Source organism: Barbus barbus, assembly GCF_936440315.1.
Source record: "Barbus barbus genome assembly, chromosome: 49".
Lineage (NCBI taxonomy): Eukaryota > Metazoa > Chordata > Actinopteri > Cypriniformes > Cyprinidae > Barbus > Barbus barbus.
In genome coordinates, this window is record NC_136727.1 from 22,112,302 (window position 1) to 22,132,601 (window position 20,300).

General features: G+C 37.6%; 1 protein-coding gene across 1 annotated transcript; it reads left to right on the plus strand.

Annotated features, from left to right (window-relative positions):
- Nucleotides 1-4,819: 4,819 nt before the first annotated feature.
- LOC306867769 (uncharacterized protein) lies at nt 4,820-20,091 on the plus strand. Its single transcript, XM_079413632.1, has 12 exons — nt 4,820-4,882; nt 6,253-6,302; nt 11,390-11,470; nt 11,552-11,663; nt 11,760-11,885; nt 13,343-13,429; nt 13,898-13,990; nt 14,804-14,857; nt 15,033-15,267; nt 16,403-16,546; nt 16,794-16,900; nt 19,872-20,091. Coding segments are annotated over exons 2-10 (816 nt in total). The 5' UTR covers nt 4,820-4,882; nt 6,253-6,275; the 3' UTR covers nt 16,404-16,546; nt 16,794-16,900; nt 19,872-20,091.
- The last annotated feature ends 209 nt before the right edge of the window (nt 20,092-20,300 follow it).

The following is a 20,300-nucleotide window of genomic DNA, read 5'->3' on the forward strand; positions in this document are numbered from 1 at the left end:
TTTTCCTGATAATGAAACAACTTAAAATAATAATAATTAAAAAAAGAAAACTTAAAATTGGGGCTCGTCACATACATGAGAAATATTTCTCAGGGCTCTACGTTTACTTTTCTTTTTAGGAGCGCTTGTGCTTCTAATTTAAAATATTTAGGAGCACGGTCAAAAATTTAGCAGCACCTTCAAATCAATAATCAACAATTCTGATCAAAAATGAACCTTCCCATTACGAGGTGATATTTGACTCAGAGTCTTGGATCTGTACACTTTGCATATTACGGTAGTTTGCTCCTCATCTGATTTTCTGTAACCAAACCAGTTGCAAATTGTGGAGGTAGCTCCTCGCGTAACAACAAACTCCTCCTCATGGTGCGTTCACAACAGACGCGAATGAAGCGATAAGCGCGAGTGATTTACATGTTAAGTCAATGCAAAGACGCGAATAGACATCCTGCCACGCAATTTGCGCGAATGACGCAGCGCGAATTGAGCGTTTAGAGCGAAATTCTATATGCTCTCTGTGGCAGTCATACATGTGCGCCTGGCAGAAGCCCCGCCCATGACGCGAATTCGCGTCTGTTGTGCAGTGAATTACACGCGCGAATGAAGCGAGTAAACCCAAAATGTTCACGCGTCCAACTATGCGCGAATAGCGTGATTTATTCGCGCAAGTCGCGTCCGGTGTGAACGCACTGTCAGCCTCACGTCCGCCTTCCGCCATGCTTGTTTTCACTCCGCACGTGAACAGTGAATCGGGCGCGCACAAAACTACGTCATCAACTAGATTTATCGTTATTATCGTGAGGAGACAAATTTTTATCGTGAGGAGAATTTTCAACGGTATATCGCAAACGATAAAATATCGCCCATCCCTAGTGGTGACTGAGATCAATATATCAAAGAAAATACAGAAGTGATCAGATAGTGCTACATCCTTGATTACAATGGATGAGATGTTTAGACCTCTACTGATGAGTAAATCTAAGGTGTGTCCACGATTGTGTGTGGGTCCGTGCACATGCTGACTCAGGTCAAAAGTGTTTAAAACAGTTATAATTTCTTTTGTAGTTTTGATTTCTGCATTATCTATGTGAATATTAAAATCCCCTGCAATAGCAAAACAGTCAAACTCTGAGGAAATCATTGATAACAGTTCAGTGAAATCATCAACAAAGGCTGGAGAATATTTTGGAGGCCTGTAAATAATGATAAACAGGGTGCGTGGAGCACCTTTCAGCACAATACCTAGGTGTTCAAAAGACAAATACTGACCAAATGACATTTGCTTGCACTGATAAACATCTTTAAACAGAGCAGCTACACCTCCACCTCTCCTAACAGTCCTGCAGACACTTATAAAATTAAAGTTAGGAGGGGCTGTTTCAGTGAGGACTGTTGAACTGCAGCTGTCTTCTAACCATGTTTCATTTAGAAACATAAAATCCAGGTTGTTTGTGGTTATTAAATCGTTGATCAGAAATGATTTATTTTTAAGTGAGCGAATGTTTAAAAATGCTAACTTGATGGATTTACATTTTGTCTCTACAGCAATTTTAGATTGATGCATTATAGGCTGCAGGTTAGATGGGTCAGCCGTACGGCTTGAGAAGGCCTTAGACTTTCTATCGCGTGATAAAACAGAAATAGAGGAGGCTACAGGCACACTGGGTTCCCGCTTTTTCTGTAAACATTTGTGAATGTTGTGGCTAATATAGCGGGGACCCGACACATATCACTGAGAGCTGTTATCAGTTGTTTTTGGTTCACCTACACCAGATGGAGAGGGGTTTGGGCCCTGGCGTTGTGGCAGCGGCCGGAGAGCTCTCGCAGGAGGAGGAGGGTGAGCTGGGCCTGCAGTCTTTGGTGGTTGTGGGGCCCGCCGTTTTTTAGTTGATATCTGGGGGCTTGCAGCGAAAGAGTGGGAGAGTTTGGTCCCAGCATACACCAGTTCCTCCATTTTCTGTGAGAAGCTTAGAAGTGGAGATTCTGGAGAGAGGGAAAGTGTGTCTGGTGAGCAGGGCTCTGGCTCTGGTGTTTCCGGTGGCTGTGAGATGCTGTTTTCCAGAAAGTCGTCCTTGGGTGCTGAGTCTTGGAGCTGTTGGAGCTGTTGTAGTACGTCACAGTCTGCATGTGATGAGCTCTGTGGGCAGGGCTCAGCCGGGATGTCCATGAGCAGTGCTTGTTGTGGCTGCGTGGTGTTATCAGTATCCTTGTGGGATGTGTCAACCACATGTTGACTCAGAAGCTGACATGAATTCCTGTGGTCACTCATATTCTGTCCAGGTGTGTGTGTGCCATTCAGGCCGAGTAGATTGGCACACACCGCTGAAGGATGACAGAGGGAGAAATAGATATTGTCCTTAAGCACTCTTGCACCGAGTCTGTTTAGGTGGAGGCCATCCGGTTTAAACAGTTGTCTGTGGCCCCAGAAAAGATTGAAGTTGTCGATGAAGTTGACTCCTTTTATACTGCAGGTTCTTTGTAGCCATGTATTTAGCCCAAGCAACCGTGAGAACATGTTAGTTCCCCTTGCTGGGAGTGGTCCACTGATGAACGACTGAACTTCAAGACTTTGAAGCGTTTCAAAGAGTTCACTGAAATCCTTCTTAAGGAGTTCTGACTGCTCCTTCCGAATATCATTCTTCCCCACATGGATGATGACTCGATTTGCAGTCTTGTGCTTCATCAGAATGTTCCGAAGTTCTTTGTTCACATCAGAGACATTTGCTTGAGGAAGGCAGTATGTAGTTGTAGTCCTGCTACTGATGTTTCTGATAATAGCATCACCCACTATCAGAGTCCTGGGCTCGGCTGTGCTCTGAGCTGAAAGCCGCTGTCTGCTCGACCTTGAGCGCCTGTTAGTAGCGATGTTAGCTGCTGGCTGATTCGATCCGTGTTTAGTCACATTTGCGGATTTCTCTCCCACATTCATTAATGCTTCAAATCTGTTCTCAAGATGTAAAGGGGGTGGTAGGATACCAGTGTTTACAAGTCTTGTCATAGCCGTATCTGGGGTAGAGGATGCTACGGCAGCAATACGAGATACTTGTGATAATCTGATGTCCCCCGGTAGGAGGGGACGTTCTCGCGACCTTGCATAACGTTCCCTTAAAGTCCTGTAAAGGTGACGAAAGTCCCAAACCTTTACAGAACATTGGGGACGTTCCTAAAACGTCCTCTTTTGGTTTTGAAAGTGCTGCTGTTCAACGTTCCCAATATGACGTAAGGGGAACGTCCCCTATTGGTTATTCTATGGTCACATTAACAACGTTACAAAGAGAACATTTGGGACTTTAACAGAACGTTCCCACATGGTCCTCTGTTGGTCATATAATAACGTTCCTGATGTGACTTACGGGGGACGTTCTGTATTGGTTATTCTATGGTCACATAACAACGTTACAAAGAGAACATTTGGGACTTTAACAGAACGTTCCCACATGGTCCTCTGTTGGTCATATAATAACGTTCATGATATGACTTAAGGGGAACGTCCCGTATTGGTTATTCTATGGTCACATAACAACGTTACAAAGAGAACATTAACATTAACAGAATGTTCCCATACAGTTCCCTTTTACTTAGATAGGGACATTTCATTCGGAACTGCGCTGGATGCAACATACACCTTGCATAATCTGCAGAATGTTATTTATTTTACCAAAATCAGACGAATCATACAAAATTCATGTTATGTTTTATTTAGTACTGACCTTAATAAGATATTTCACATAAAAGACATTATAGTCCACAACATAAAATAATAGTTGAATTTATAAAAATGACCCAGTTCAAAAGTTTACATATTTGATTCTTAATACTTTGTTACCAGAGGGATCCACAGCTGTGCTTTTTTCGTTTTGTTTTTGTTTGTTTAGTGATATTTACTCATGAGTCCCTAGTTGGTCCTGAACAGTTAAACAGCCTGCTGTTCCTCAGAAAAATCCTTCAGGTCCCACAAATTCTTTGGTTTTTCAAAATTTTGTCTTCTGGAAAACATGTAAGTATCTTCTGTAGCTTCTAAAGGGCAGTATGCCTAAATAAAAAAAAAGATATTTAGGCAAAATAAAAATAAAAAAACGGACACATCTTCATTTTTTTGCACACCTGGCTCTTAATGTTTTTCCTTCTGGAGCATCAATGAGAGTTTGAATCTTCTGTAATAGTTTTATATGAGTCCCTCAGTTGTCCTCAGTGTAGAAAGATGGATCTCAAAATCAAAGTCATTGTTGGAAAGGGTTCAAATACACAAAATGCTGGGAAACCAAAGAATTTGTGGGACCAGATATAATTTTTCTGAAGAAAAGCAGGCAGTTTAATTGTTCAGGACAAATTTGGGATCCATGAACAACTATCACTAAACAAAAAAACAAACAGCTATGGATCATAGCAACACAGTAGGGTATGTAAATGTTTGAACAGGGTCATTTTTATAAATTCAACTATTTTCTCTTTTGAACTATATAAACGTCTTTTATGTGAAATATCTTATTCAGGTCAGTACAAAATAAATGCTTTTTGTATGATCCCTCTTATTTTGGAAAAAATAATCAACATATTGCAGATTCTGAAAGGTGTAGGCTATAAAGTTTTGACCTCAACTGCATCTTCCTAACCCATTTATAAACATGCATTTATTTCAGCCAAGTTCTCATGAAAATAATAATCAAAAAAATAATTCAATCAAATAGTATATCTGTTATTTGCCTATATTTGTGGAACGTATAACAAAGGTCATGTAAAAAAAAAAAAAACTATAACAAAGGTCACGTGCGGCGTACGCCCCAATAGCGGCAGCGGAGGGGCGGGGCATCTATCCCAGCATCCGTTGATCCAGACTGAGGACATTTGGCGGTTTTTTTCCCGGCTAGCAGCGGTTTCTATGGTGAGTAAGTATGTCTCTAATTTGATTATCTATCAAGTAAAGTTATTTTAATAAGAACTTCTTGTGAAACGCTATTTTTCCGATAATGAAGCAAATGTTGTGACCACACTTTGCGAAACCAAAGTCAGCATTAAGTTATCAACATTATCTCGTGAGAATTCGCTTCTATTTTTCGTAAAATGTGGTTCTACAAGATGTAGCTTATATTTACTTGCGTTTGTATAGACACTGAAACGTTTTAACAGCAAGTTAAAACTAATTACAACTAATTCTGTCGTCCGGACAAAACGTAAATTATTTATGTATGAACAACTTAACTTAACCGTCTTACAACTAAATCCATATGAATATGCAATCGTGTCATTAACATTATTATATTGTATTTTTCATACCAAGGCATGTTTCTAACTGTGTTTAATAAGTGAAGTTTGCTCATTTAACTTTCTGCTGCTAACTGGTTTCGAATCCAGTTCAACAAGACTAACGTTAGATATAACGTTAGTCTGTTTATAAACACTTAACGTTACAATTAATGTCATTTTCGGCATTAGTTTAATCATTGCATGTATTTAGTTTGCCGTACGTGGGACACCAAAGGCCTTTTCTCCGATATGATGTGACTGACAATTGAACACACACCAAAACGCAAAATAATTTCAAAAGTAATTAATTTGAATGCAAATCTTATGAAACTGCGTGTATTTGAAGCATCTTCCTCGCAGGCCGTTAGCATATAAACCCGTGCTGATGATGATGAGCTGCACATTCAGAAATAACTTCAAGAATCTTAACATGCAAAGCACTCAAATCAATTCTCCCAAAAAAAAAGAAAGAAAATGTCTTGCTACGGTTCATTTTAGTAATAGTTAGTGTGATTGCATTTGTCTTTCTGTCCTGTTTTTATTTATAGCCTACTGTACATATTTTAAGAAAATATGGCTTTAAAAGGTAGGAGTGGGATTTGCGGCTCAAAATAAATTTTGGTCTATTCTAATGCATTTCTTATTTTTTATATTCACTGTAAAATGGGTAAGTTTAGGTTTGGGGATAGGTTAAGGGGTCTAAAAATCTAAATGTTATGTTTTAAATGTTTTAACACATTAACCAAATTTTGAAAATGTATGTGTTGTCCTTGGAAGCGTTACTAGCTAATACCTTTGTATGAACAATGAGACTGAGCTTAAACAAAAGATGTTGTATCAGAATTTTGTTTCTTTTTTAGTCATTTTTCCTATAATGTAAGCCTTTTACAGTTGTCTTTTTTTGTGCCCATTTTGTCCCCTTTGATTAGCAATGGACACTTATTTTGTACTACAGTGAATGCAATGCTCTAACAAAGTCTATACTATTCCCTTTGCTGTGCTTCCCAGACCCTGCCTTGTACACTGCTCTCATGCAAGCTGTGATGGCATCTCAGAAGGTAGGCTTGACTTGCAGAAAAATGGTGGTTATAACAAGAGATTTTTACATTATTAGGAGGATATATTGGTTTATAACTGTTGTGTTAAATCCAAGCATGAACTATTTGAAATAATCAAATTGTGTAGCCTATATTGCCTATTTAAGGATTTGTTCACCTCAGAATGAAAATTTCCTGATAATTTACTCACCCCCATGTCATCCAAGATGTTCATACATTCTTTCTTCAGTCGAAAAGAAAATTAAGGTTTTTATTATTTCAGTGTAGGCCAATGAGTTGAAGGTCCAAATTGCAGTATCAATGCAGCATTAAAGGGCCCAAGATCCCAGCCCAGGAATAATAAAATGATTTGGTCATTTTCTAAATAAAAAAAAAAAGCAAAACTGTATATACTTTTTAACCACAAATGCTTGTCTTGCACTAGCTCTGCAATGCACGTCCACCATTTCAGCCAATATGTTATCATGTTGGAAAGGTCACACATGAAAAATCCTGGATTTGTTTCCTCAAAAACCCATTTCTTTTCAACTGAAGAAAGAAAGACACGAACATCTTTGAGGGCATGAGCATGAGTAAATTATCAGGAAATTTTAATTCTGGGGTGAACTAATTTTTTAAAGAAAAGAGCAACATTCCCCATTTCAACATGAGTTTCCGGTTACACCCAAGTTATCATGTTATAAAGTGCAAAATTTTCACATCTAATTAGATAAATAGTATATTGTTATTAACAAGATATGTTTCTTGTTATAATGTGATACGATTGTATGCCGTAATAACTAGAATTATGATTGTTATAACTAGGGCTGGGGCTTCATCTGTATTTTATAATTGGTTATATATATAATATATTATATATGTATTAACATCCTGCTCAATTTTGTCCAATAAAACTATGTTTATTTTAAAGGCAATGAAAACAAATAGGGAAAGTAGGCTATGCTCTCGTAACATTACAGTCTAAAAACAAAAATACTTTTTAAAGCAGAAGTTCAATTCTCTAAACAGGAACACAGATTAATTGCGTTATATTTAGATTACCCCATTACTGTTAACTGTAGGGATGGGTATCGTTAAGGTTTTAACGGTATTACTACTCTTACCGATACTGCTTATCGATCCGGTACTTTAACGGTATTCTTATCGGTACTTTTTGTTTTACTTTGTTTCTTTGTTCATGTTGTTACTGTATCTTATCATATGTATATAAAACACTAAAAATACCTGCACTTCATCAATTTGTAAATGCACCAGTGTGCAGGTATTTTTAGTGTTAAGATACAGTAACAACATGAACAAAGTAAAACAAACTGACAAATACAATAAAACAAACTCACAAACGAAATGAAATAAACAGTGCTTTCATTTTTACAGAATAACGTCAGAGCTTATCGATACTCCGGTCTTTCATAATTTAGCCCCGAGACCGATTTAATACCGAGTTTCGGTACCCATCCCTAGTTATCTGCTATCATACAATACACTTAGGGATAAATTATACATATGAGTCCCTAGGGGTGGGCGATATGACCAAAATGTTATATCACGATATGACTAATTTTATATCACGATAACGATATTGTCAGGGAACTGTCGTGTGTGTGTCATGTGTTCCTGCCTCTTGTGCCCATATTTGGTTTGTTTCCTGTCATATCATTAGTTTAATTCTTGTCCAGCCATGTTCGTCTCATTATCTATGATTTGCGTGTGTATTTATAGTTCTGTCTGTTCAGTTTTGTGTGGTCTGGTCTACTCGTTAACCCCGGTGTGTGATGTCCTTGTCTGCCTTGCCTTGTCCTGCCATGTCCTGTCCTGATGTCAGTAAAGAGTGTTATTTGAGTCTATATCCTCGTCTGCGTGTTCCTGGTTCCTCCCTCGTGTGTGCACCGTGACAGATATATATCACGGTATAGTATTTTTTTAGTATACATTGTGTAAATTAATTAGCCTTCACTATGCTAATTGTATCTATCTATCTATGATATATATAATTAACACGTGTATTATGTATATATTCTATACCTATATAAAAATATATCATTATAATTTTTTTTTATTCTTATTAAAGTTACAAAAGTGATTTAGTCAAGAGCAGTGAGAGTTTTTCTAGCAATGTGCTATGATTAATATGAATGGCAGACAGAACAAATATTGGACAGCTTCCCCTTTAAGACCGAAGTCCGGATCCAATATACTGTTACATATGCATTTTTTTTTTTGCGACACCACGAAATAAACAAAAGAACATAATATGAAACGATAGACTTTTTATTTTGTCCATCCGATATATATCGTCATATCGCACAGCCCTACATATGACACAATTATTGTGCTTTTGCGCTATGCTTGTTTGGCATGCAGCAATGCTCATTCTCTGAACTTTGTGAAGTTTAGTGGAGAATCACATTCATAAGCCTCATCCACTTGACAGAAAAATTTAAATATTTCCATGGCTTGCTAACATTTACAGATGGAAAATATACCTGTGAAATGTAAGTTAAGCACTGAGGAAAAAAGCACATCTTAAACCCATTAAACAGTGCATGTAGTGTCTCTGTTAGCAGCATCTGACGGGGCAAGCCAATGCTATCGTGTTTACTATTTTATTTTATTGTACTATTTTATTATACATGTCCTCTGTTTAGGAGAAATTGTGTTATACACTTTTCTTGCAGCAGCTCACTCTGTGTCCTCTGCTATTATTCAGATGTGCTCATATCAAATCTCTGCATATCGATATGAATGGTATTGACTCATACCATATCGCTTATTAAAAAAATATGTTGATATTGTATAAACTCGATATACCGCCCAGCCCTAGTTACAACAATAACATTTTAACTTTATAACATGATAATGATCCTTTTTTTCTGGTGTGTAAGCAAAATGCTTGCTTACAAAATTAATGATCTTTAGGTTTTCTACATAAATTACACGTCAATGTACCCATTTGCAGAGAAGAAAACACAGAGCTGTTTCACACAGCTGGATGTCTGCAGAAGCCAGGAAAAGAGAATACCAACGACTATGGCAAAGGGTGCAAAGAAAAAAGAGAAAAGTGCACAGAAATGCAGCTGGTCCTAGTACTATGCTTGACAGTGAAGCACACAATCCCAGACACACTATACCACTCCAGGACTCCGGCCTAAAAAATGCAGGGACTGGAGAATTTGATAGTGACAATGATGAAATGACGTTTATCAATATTGGCATCAATGCAGTCAATGGCGACACACTGCTACATCATACAATGGCTGTAGACACAGGGAATATGGATACAGAATCTTCCAGTAGTGACATAGATGAAGTGTTTTTTGAGAATTCTGCCAACATTGATATGCCCACTGACAATTTAGCTGAGGAGTTAAAGAAGTGGATTTGTGGCTATAACATCAAGCACAATGCTGCAGATGCACTGCTTAAAATTCTCAGGAATCAAGGGCATCAACACCTGCCATCCACTGCTAAAACATTGTTAAAAACTGATCCTGTTGAAAGTCAAATGGTGTCCGGAGTGGAATGTGTTAAATTTGGAGTGACTGAACAATTAATCATGTGCTTGAATCGGTATCCTTACAATTATGCAAAAGACATCACTGAGATCGAGATTTCCCTCAATGTAGATGGACTGCCACTCTTTAAGAGCACTGGTAAATCTTTCTGGCCTGTACTCTGCACTGTACATCTAAAACCAGCAAGCACATTTCCTTTGGCCATTGCTCTTACTGAGGCCAAGCCCAAATCACTGGACTTCATTAAAGTCATATCAGATGAACTTAACATGATTTTAATGAATGGCTTCTCATGGGGAGAAACAACAGTCAATGTGAGATTGAGATGTATTACATGTGATGCACCAGCAAAAGCCATGCTGAAGTGCATCAAACAATTCTCGGGTTACTATGGCTGTGACAAGTGCACCCAAAAAGGCAACTGGAAGGGGCGCATGACGTATCAACAAGTGCATGGCCTCATGTTGAGGGATGATGTCTCATTCAGAGAGCAACACCAGCCAGAACACCATCAACAAAATACTGTGTCCCCTTTCAGCAATCTCCAAATTGACATGGTCAAGTCTTTTCCTGCTGATTACATGCACCAGTGCTGCCTGGGAGTGATGAGAAAATTGCTCCTACTGTGGTCACGGGGCAAGTCGGGGCATCGGCTATCACCAGCTCAGCTGAGGGAGGTCAATCAGAGGCTAAGGAATTTGAGATGTGACATACCCCATATTTTTGCCAGGAAGCCACGCAGTTTGGAGGAATTGGAGAGATGGAAGGCCACTGAATTCAGACAGTTTATGCTCTACACAGGCAAAGTTGTTCTGCAGGGAATCCTACCAGAAACACTGTACAGTCATTTCATGGCCTTTAGTGTGGCTATGTGTATCCTAGTGTCTCCACATTTAACACAAACCTACAATATGTATGCCCATGAACTCCTCACATATTTTGTTGAACAAGGCCGGCACATATATGGCGAAGAATTTCTAGTGTACAATGTGCACTCACTGCTTCACCTCACTGCTGATGCCACCACATATGGATCATTAGACAAATGTAGCGCCTTTTCGTTTGAAAGCTATCTGCACCAGCTGAAAAAGACGGTTAGATCAGGAAACCATGTTCTAATCCAAGCAGCAAAACGGCTCCAAGAACAGTCACAGATTCCAATAGAAACAAGTAAAGAGAGACCAATTCATATGAAACATCCTAATAATGTTTACATTGTAAGCCCAACATCCTGCTGTGAAGTTCTAGAAAGTACCAACTCTGGAAAACTCTTATGTAGAGTCTTCTCGCACCTGACACCGTACCTTTGCAAGCCATGTGATTCAAGGATCTATGGAGCTTTTGTAAGTGGTCCATCAAAGATGGAGATTCTGGACAAGACAAACTTAAAAGGAAGGGCAATGATCCTTGAGGACGGACATGGTCACCGAGTTGTCCTTTCTCTCCTCCATGACCTCAATTAACAAAGAAAAGAAAATATGTACATAGTTAGTATTTTTTTTCCTGATTGCTTTAATGTCCTAACCTATATTCCTTTACCCTCATTTCTAATTAGTGCTCTGTGGTTTGTAATAGGTTGGATTCTATGTAGTGGTTTTTATTGAGGAAGACTCAATTGCTGTGGCGCCTGCATCATGGGTAGAGGAGGTGAATGGGGTAAGAGTACACACACACAAATAACAAGTCCATAGTTACAAAAAATTAAGATGTTATTCACTTTTTCCTGAAATATTTTAGGTTATATTTTGCTACTGGCCACCTAGAAACGCAGATGCCATGGCAAAGGCCTCCCACAGGCCAGATAAGGAGCTCTGGAATCGATATAAAATAAGAATACTCTCCGAGACTGGTAAGAAAGTGAATGAAGTAGTCATATAGAGGTACACTGCTTTACATACTTAAAAATAATTAACAAAATTATAAAGACTTCATTTACTGGCCATAGACAACTACAAGACAGCTAGGGAGCGAGCCAAAAAAGCAGTGGAAACTTCAAATGTGGACAGTGAGGAGGAGGTGGAAAAAATGCGGAAGAAAAAAGTCCCAGCAAGATACTGGACAGATAGTGAAGGTGTGAAACACATGTGACTGCTTTTTCATGCATTAGGCTACTCCACTGTTAATGAATAGAACGTCATGTAAAATATATGTATATATATAATATAATATACATACACACACACATTGTATATTGGGGATGTAACGGTATTATCAATGCAATAGCAAAACTCGATACATAAGTCTCGTTATTGTCGTGGTCACGTAACTAGTGCTGGACGGTATGATATGAATATTTAAAATACCGCAATATTGTCTTTTAAACCACGTTCGGAACGCAACACTGTTTGTGAGGGGTCTCTTTTCACTGTTGCACTGTGGCGAGGACACAGCTGTATGTATTATTAAACGAGAAAGTTCTTAAACTGAAGCTGTAGAACTAGTAGAATGTGATGACACCGAAGAACTCATCCACAATATCCACATTGACCGCCGCTAATACCCCACCCCCTGCCATCAGCTCCCACATCTCACACACACCAGCGCGATTTCAGCACTAGATTAAGCAACTTTCAGACCCTTTTAGCGGCTTTTTTCCATATAATATACATACTGACAAACCTAGCGACTTTTCTGAATAAACCTTATCTATCGTTCAGTTGGAAGATGTCTCCAGTACTGCCCCGCTAGTGTGAGGTCTGACTCTCCCGGCGCAGTGTTGCCTCTCTCGGCATCTGTTCTGTGCAGTGAGTGGCAGAGAAACAGCACATTAAGCTGCACAGATTCGTCAACAAATAATTTACAAAATAGTGTTTCCAAAAACCTGTTGCTTATTGACTGTTTGGAATTATATATATATGAGCATAGTTCGTCTATTAATATTATGTACTTTTTAGTTTGTTACTCAGACGCAGGCAGTGCGCTGTATGAGACAAAAAGTAATATAGCCAAACCACCACACAGCCGCTCTTTAGTGTAGATGCATGTTGATTTTATCAGACGATGTTGCGATTATAAATAAGAGGGACTCCTCGTTAACATTTAGGCTATTAATGGGTCGTGTTTAGTCACTATTTAATGTGGAATTTTTCTACAATATTCACTCATCATGACAGTACAACACAGTGTCACAGTGAACGAAGGCAGTCAACTCGTTTATGGCATGTACTGTGATTTTAGCGCACATTTGGTAATGCAACGGCCACCAGTTGGGCTTTATTTTTGCGGCAGATGATTACAGCATTTCACTATATTTGTAGTGAGACATGTTTTGTTAGCCTGTTTTCACTGAAGCCGGAGTTTTCCTTTAAAATAAAAGCTCTTCTGCTGTTTATGTTAAAATAAAAGCTAAATTTAGATGTTCAGTTACTATTTGGAGCATTGGTATCGATAGATGAGGGCTGTATGAACAAATTTTTGTGGAAACCTGAAATTCGGCTAAAATCTAAATTTTGTTCACTTTTCTTTTTTGCCTGTAGCTCAAAATTATATTCACACTCACAAACACGCTGTCTTATCCTTAATTAATAGGAGAATATGAGATGCCAGAGAAACAAAATAAAAAAATGTCCACATCCTCTCAAAACCCTCTACCAAGTCTCCCTAAGCCTCCGAGTTGTAAGTAACAGATTTCTTGTGTTGTGTTGATTCGATGATGGTTTGTGCGATGTCAATTAGTGAACAGGCCAAAAGAAAATAAAAGTGTAGTGCCAGCTGGTGTGAACATAGCTTTCCAGGCTTTGTGTATAATACAAACAGGGGCCCGTTGTATAAACTGCTTAGACTAGTCTTAAAAACTAGTCATCTAATTTGATTTCTTCAAGACTGGTCATAACTTGTTAAAGTCTGTTATAAAAAGATAGATTTGCCCAGTCTGAGTCAAAAAGACACAATCTTAACATAGTGGCTATGTTTATGCAACTGGCCCCAGATTTCTGATGAGAATCCCATTTTAAAAATTTTTTGACCAGTTAAGTTGTAGGTTGGTATTTTTTGTCATGGCTTTTTGTGTAAGTTGCAGTGCATTGCAGTACTCAACACTCTCGAACTGTAAGTTTATCCCATGTTTTCAATGTTTGTTCATAGACAAGCCACCTACTGACATCACAGTCACTGCCCATGCACCTGAGGAAGATGTGTCATCCCTGCCTAACCTTTCAGCTGATAATCCTTTCCATGGTATGTGCATTTACTATACGCAGATCTATGAATATGCAGATTAGCCCCGCCTCCACTCAGTCGCAGCAGCCAGCATCTCCTGATCCTCTGAACTGTAGTAAACGAAAACAATGGCATACACGGATATTGACTGATAAAACTATGTTTTTACTAGCAGACAACTACAGTGAATACTGTAACACTCGTTAAAGTTACTTACTTGACGATGTTGTGTCTTAAAATGCCATTAAGACTGAATGCAGCTGTTTGTGCTTGTAGACTCTTACATTGTTTTTGCTCCATCCATGAAATAAAAATACCCCTACTACCAGGGTTTCTTTGATAAAAAATGTCTTACATTTTTTATCAAATTTGAGGCCTCAAAAAAATCTTAAATGGTGCAAGTCCTAATTATGATTGCAAGAGGTCTTACATTTGGGGACAGAAAAACAAAAATGTGCTGTATGGATTAATGTGACCATTACACTTCAAAAGGCTATAGTTTTATTCAATAAACATGAGTTAGGTGTTGCACTGCTTTGTGTACTTCCGTTACCGGTGAAACCGCTAAATTCATGTGATTCCAAAATTGTAAGTCTGTAAATCATGAGCCGTGTCTCATTTAGAAGACTGCGTCCTCCGAAGGTCGATTCCTCTGGATGCGTAGGATGCGTAATGTATATGAAGTGCCCTCAGCCTATAATTAAACGATAGTGTTGCGTAGTTTTAGACCTCTGTATGACCTACGCTTAAGTCTAAGTGAAAATATGGTGTAATGCCTAATGTTTGGGAAACAGAAAATAATCATAGCACTGAAATTTGTGTCAATAACAGAAAATACCCATAACACACAAGAAACCAGCCATGCAAAGGGTGCAGTAAGTGCAGGTAATTGTATGGTTGCACTTTTTTCATTACAGTATACTATCAACATTAGGTCATAGCAATGCATCTGGCAACACCTTAATTTTTTGTTTGTTTTTTGAATACTACACATGTCTAAATACCACTTAAGCAAATAATTGAGTGTCAAAATACACATTTTTTAATCTTAATTTGTCAGATCGGCAGCAACTCATCGAGCAATCTGAGCAGCGGGTGCTGCTCGCAATAGAGAGAATGCAGACAGACATTGCAAATTCTATTGAGCGCCTAGTCCAGGCTATTCAACAGAATCGTCCTGGTCCGGCATCCATCACATTACCACCACAGGAGACCATCGAGCAGCCCTGCAAAACAGTCCAGGAGCTGCAAGCATTAACATTAAAACTGGAGGACACAGAGGGAAAAAAAGGATGGTATGTTGATATGACATGCACTTTAAAGACCCATTGTGCTTTTTAAGATAATTTGTTGAATTTCAACACTAACACTTGCTTTGTAATCAGGGCTTGAAAATGAAAAAAAAAAATCAATCGGTTTAAGAAATTCTATATTTTAACGTTTCTGTTCCTGCTTTCCTCTGCATTATTATCATTCCGAACCTGGTTTGAGTAGAAAAAATACCAGTTAATAATGTTTTTTTTTTTTGCCTATAATCATAATAATATAATAATAAGAGTACAGCATTGTCTTTACTCAAAAAAACAAACAAACAAAAAACAGTTCTTAACCCGCTGCACTTAGGCTCAGTCAAGCCAAATGTAGGCTACTAAACAAAAGAAAAAAAATCTGTCATTGCTTTAAAGACAAAGCATTTTTTAGACATTTAAAACTGTTGGTTAAAAAAAAAACCCTACTCGTATATAATTGCGTTTTGAGAGAAAATAAATAAAATATTATAAATTGCATGTGTTTAGGCTATAAAAACGTCAATCCAAAAACAAATTAGGTGAAACTGGTGCCTACCTCTCGCATTCGGCATGAATCCAAATTGTTTCCATTTTTGCGACGTATCTGGATGCTAAAATATTATGTAATAGGCTTTGTACTTAACTCGCATCGACATAAAACATCATCCTTTGTCATGCAGATCAACAGATTGTACAACAGTGCAGTTTAACATTTAATATCTTTTTTTTTCTTTAACTATATTTTATTTTGATAATGAACAGGCTGCAATGGTGTGCTGGTGCGTGTGATCTGTTGAATCTATTTTTCACTATCCTCGGATAAAGTCGCCGGTGCATTGCCATTGCGACTTACCGATGACGAGTTCACAGCTGAGCACAGGCATTTCATTCGTTGGATGCGTCAGAGTTACATTTGCATAGGCTGCACTACTAGAATTCATGATTGGTTGACAGTAAATTTTAATTATTAAATGGAACAATAAAATAACATTAATGGACATTTCAAATTTTCGATTCTGTTCGGAACTATAAAATTTGTTTTATTTTGTTTTCTGGTTCTGTTCTTGTCAAAAATTCTGTTTGTTTTCGTTGAACTGGTTCAGAGCCCTGTTCTTAATATTTATTTTTATATGTTGCATAGATCCAGTTTTTGAGCTTGTTGGGAGGCAGCAGCATTGGGGATGCAGTGAGAAGAATCCTCCGGAAACTAGCTACCAATGAAGCCTGAAAGGCCGAAAAGGAAAGCTGCCCTTCATGGGGACATCCCTCCACCATATTGTTTTAAGTAAGCTTTTCAAAGCCTCTGTCTCTTACTTATTCATGCAACTTGTAAAGAGCAAATTATAAACCATGTCTGTACAAATACACTGCTGCAATGTTTAACTTTTTAAAAACATAATTTAATCACCATTTCACATGGATGAATTAGCATTTTAATCAATGAGAATAATTACATTTAATAGAATGTTGTCCTGTACATTGCATAGACCTATTTGAGAATTTCACATTTATTATAGTACCTTTTTTTCTAGGTGCTTGTGCCAGCCAATTTCCAAAAATCACCGAAAAGGAAATTGATGCATGTATTGGGGAAACCCTTAAACATGCACCTCACCGTGCCAAGGTGGTCATAACACCTGTAAGTTGTTTTATTCACTGAGCTATTATTAACCCTACATGCATACACACACACAGCAGGTTAAAATTATTATTGAACACGTCATAGTTTTTCTCAGTAAATATATTTCTAAAGGTGCTGTTGACTTGAATTTTCACCAGATGTCGGTAACAACCTGAGTAATCCATAATCCATACATACACATATAGTATAATAAAACAAAACAAATAAATTCAGAAATTAAGTTGTGTAATAAAATGTAATGGCAAAGAGAACAAGTATTGAACATGTAGAAAGGGAGTTGCAAAAAGGCATGGAAAGCCAAGACACCAGCTGAAATCTATCAGTAATTAGAAAGCAATCCTGCCCCTCGTCCGTGGAAATGAATATTAGCTGCTTCAGTCCCAACACCTACAGTACCAGGATGATGAAGATGAAACAAGGGTGACAATGATCCCAAACACAGCCAAGGAAACTCTCGACTGGTTTCAGAGAAAGAAAATAAAGCTACTCGAACGGCCAGCCAATCACCTGACTTGAATCCAATATAAAATAATAACTAAAGATCAGAGTTCATAGAAGATGCCACAAAACCTTGAATATTTGAAGACTGTTTGTGTGGAATGGGCCAAAATCACACCTGAGCAATGAATGCCACTAGTTTCTCTTACAGGAGGCGTTTTGAAGCGGTCATTTCCAACAAACGGTATTGACATCTGGTAAATATTTCATGCCAACAGCACCTTTAGATACACACTGAGGATCGAAGGACTTTGAGCCGCAACATTTGTCCCATTGGTGATAAAGGTAGAATAAAAAAATAGAAAAGACTGTTTCATGTGAGTGCGGATCATGGTTTTGTATTATCAGTGATTTAATGGATTAACGCACCTCAACGAAAGATCAAGCGACAGAAGAGCACGGTGCAAACAACTTTTGTGGAACAGCACCTTTAGAAAAATATTTACTGAGAAAAATGATGATGTGTATTCAATACTTATTTTACCCACTGTGTGTGTGTGTGTGTGTGTGTGTATATATATATATATGAATATTTAATATTATCTCTAGAATAACATAACTCTTTGATTTATCCCTCCACTTATTTGCTTAGTACATACAGTGGTGCTGGAAAGTTTGTGAACCCTTCAACTTTTCTAAATTTCTGCATAAACCTACCTAAAATATTATTTATGTTTTTATTTTAGATTAGATTCAACTTTATTGCCATTGTGCAGAGTACAAGTACATGGCCAATGGAATGCAATTAGCATTCATCCTGAAGTGCAAATAACAAATTATATAATAAATATGAAAAATAAATTGTGTATATTAAGCATTATGACATATAGTACAAGTTATGAGGTAGAAGGGTAGAGACCAGCTCAATGCAAATGACTGTAAATACAACATAAGGTGCAAAGGAAGTATAAACAGAATATGCATTACACTGAGTATAAATAGAAGGCGCATTATACAGTGAGGAATGAAAATAGCATGTTTAATATGGCCAGTGACCATAACAGTGCAATTTTTTTGTCTTCTTGTTTGTTTTAAAGTACACAAAGAAAATCCAACCAAACAAAGGAGACAGAAATATATACTTTCTCATTATGGTGTACTCATAAACTGTAACATTAGCCAGTGTGAGAGAGGCCTTTAGTTGTTTGTAAATTACCATGGGGTCCTTTGCAACCTCACAGACTATTATACCTCTTGCTTTCGGACTGATCTTTGTTGGTTGACCACTCCTGGGGAGGGTAACAGTGGTCTTGAATATACTCCATTTGTACACAATCTGTCTGACTGTGGATTTGGGAAGTCCAAACTGATTAGAGATGGTTTTATAACCTTTTCCAGCCTAATGAGCAACATCAACTCTTTTTCTGAGGTCCTCAAGGATCTCCTTTGTTCATGCCATGATTCACTTCTACAAACTTGATCAGACTTTGATGGATCCCTGTTCTTTAAGTAAAACAGAGCAGACACTGACGCCTTTTAGTCATCACATTGTTTGAAAACACCTCTGAACAGATGGACTAATTTCACCTTCAAATGAACTACTAATTGTAGACATTCACATACTTTTGCCAGTCACAGATATGTAAAATTAGATACATTCTTTGAATAAATAAACGAGAAAGCATATATTTTCATTGCATTTCTCTGGACTTTTTTGGTTTTACTTGAAAATTGTTAAGCCCAAGATCCCTGACCTCTGCCTTTATGAAAGAAAAGATCTACCTATTGAAGAATTGATAAAAAGACATCCCAGATTGCACTTCCAATTTGAGGCCTTTTATTTAGTATGTTACTTAGTGATGCTCTGATCATAGCTTATTCAAAATCAGATTTTATTTTATTTAATTTTTTTACCTAACAAATTGGCTGATTCTGACACAGATTTTTTTTTAAGAAAATGTATTGGCTATTTAATTATAACAAACAAACTGGCCTTAAACAAATAATGCCTGTAGCCATTTGAAATTAGAGGCAACCACTGCATTTTAATCATGATCCAAACAAAGATGATACGCACATGTTGCACAAGCAGTTGTTTTTGAATGTGATTGTATAATTTCAGGATTTAAAACAAAAACAGAATGGTCTGACTTTAGATTTTATGTATTTTATTTATTAAATTTTTTGCTACATAAAACATATCTGCATGAAACAAAAACAGCAGGCCTGAATGAGGCTCAAATTCACTCTAACAGCAGATAGCACTTATGAACCAGCCATGATATAGCATTTCCTTGGTTACTGCTGTAAACAAAGCAGAGAAATGTAAAGCCTTCTTGTACTTATTTTACTATTATTTTTGGGATCTACTGGAACAGTGATAAAGATCTACCATCTCGATCGACAGGTTGGTGACCACTGTTCTAAATGGTTTGCAGACTTTCAAGCACCACTGTATATACCTAAGTGTAATTAAAAAGTAATTGAAGTGATTGGTAAATATTGTTATGTATGCTTCTTTTTTTTTCAGGCAGCAGAAGAACAACTTGGGGCACCTCCTGAAGATGGAGACAGTGACTGATACACGTGCATGCATACACACACACACACACACACACACACACACACACTGTATACAATTAATGAATTAATAATTAATAAAGTTGTTATACTGTTATTGTTTACCGTTGTTTTGACATGTTGATGCTATGGAAATTTCCATGGCAATAAAGCCAGTTTGAATTCAATTGAATTGATTGAGCTTTCTCTGCCCCCTCTCTCTCTCACCCACCCTTCCTATGCATGACCACATGTAATATTATGTTACATTTACATTTAGTCATTTGGCAGACACTTATCCAAAGCGACTTACAACTGGGGAATACAAAAAGCGATTAATCTTGAAGAGGCAATCAGACAGAGGAAGTGCTTGTAACACCAAGTCTCAGTCATTGTTCAA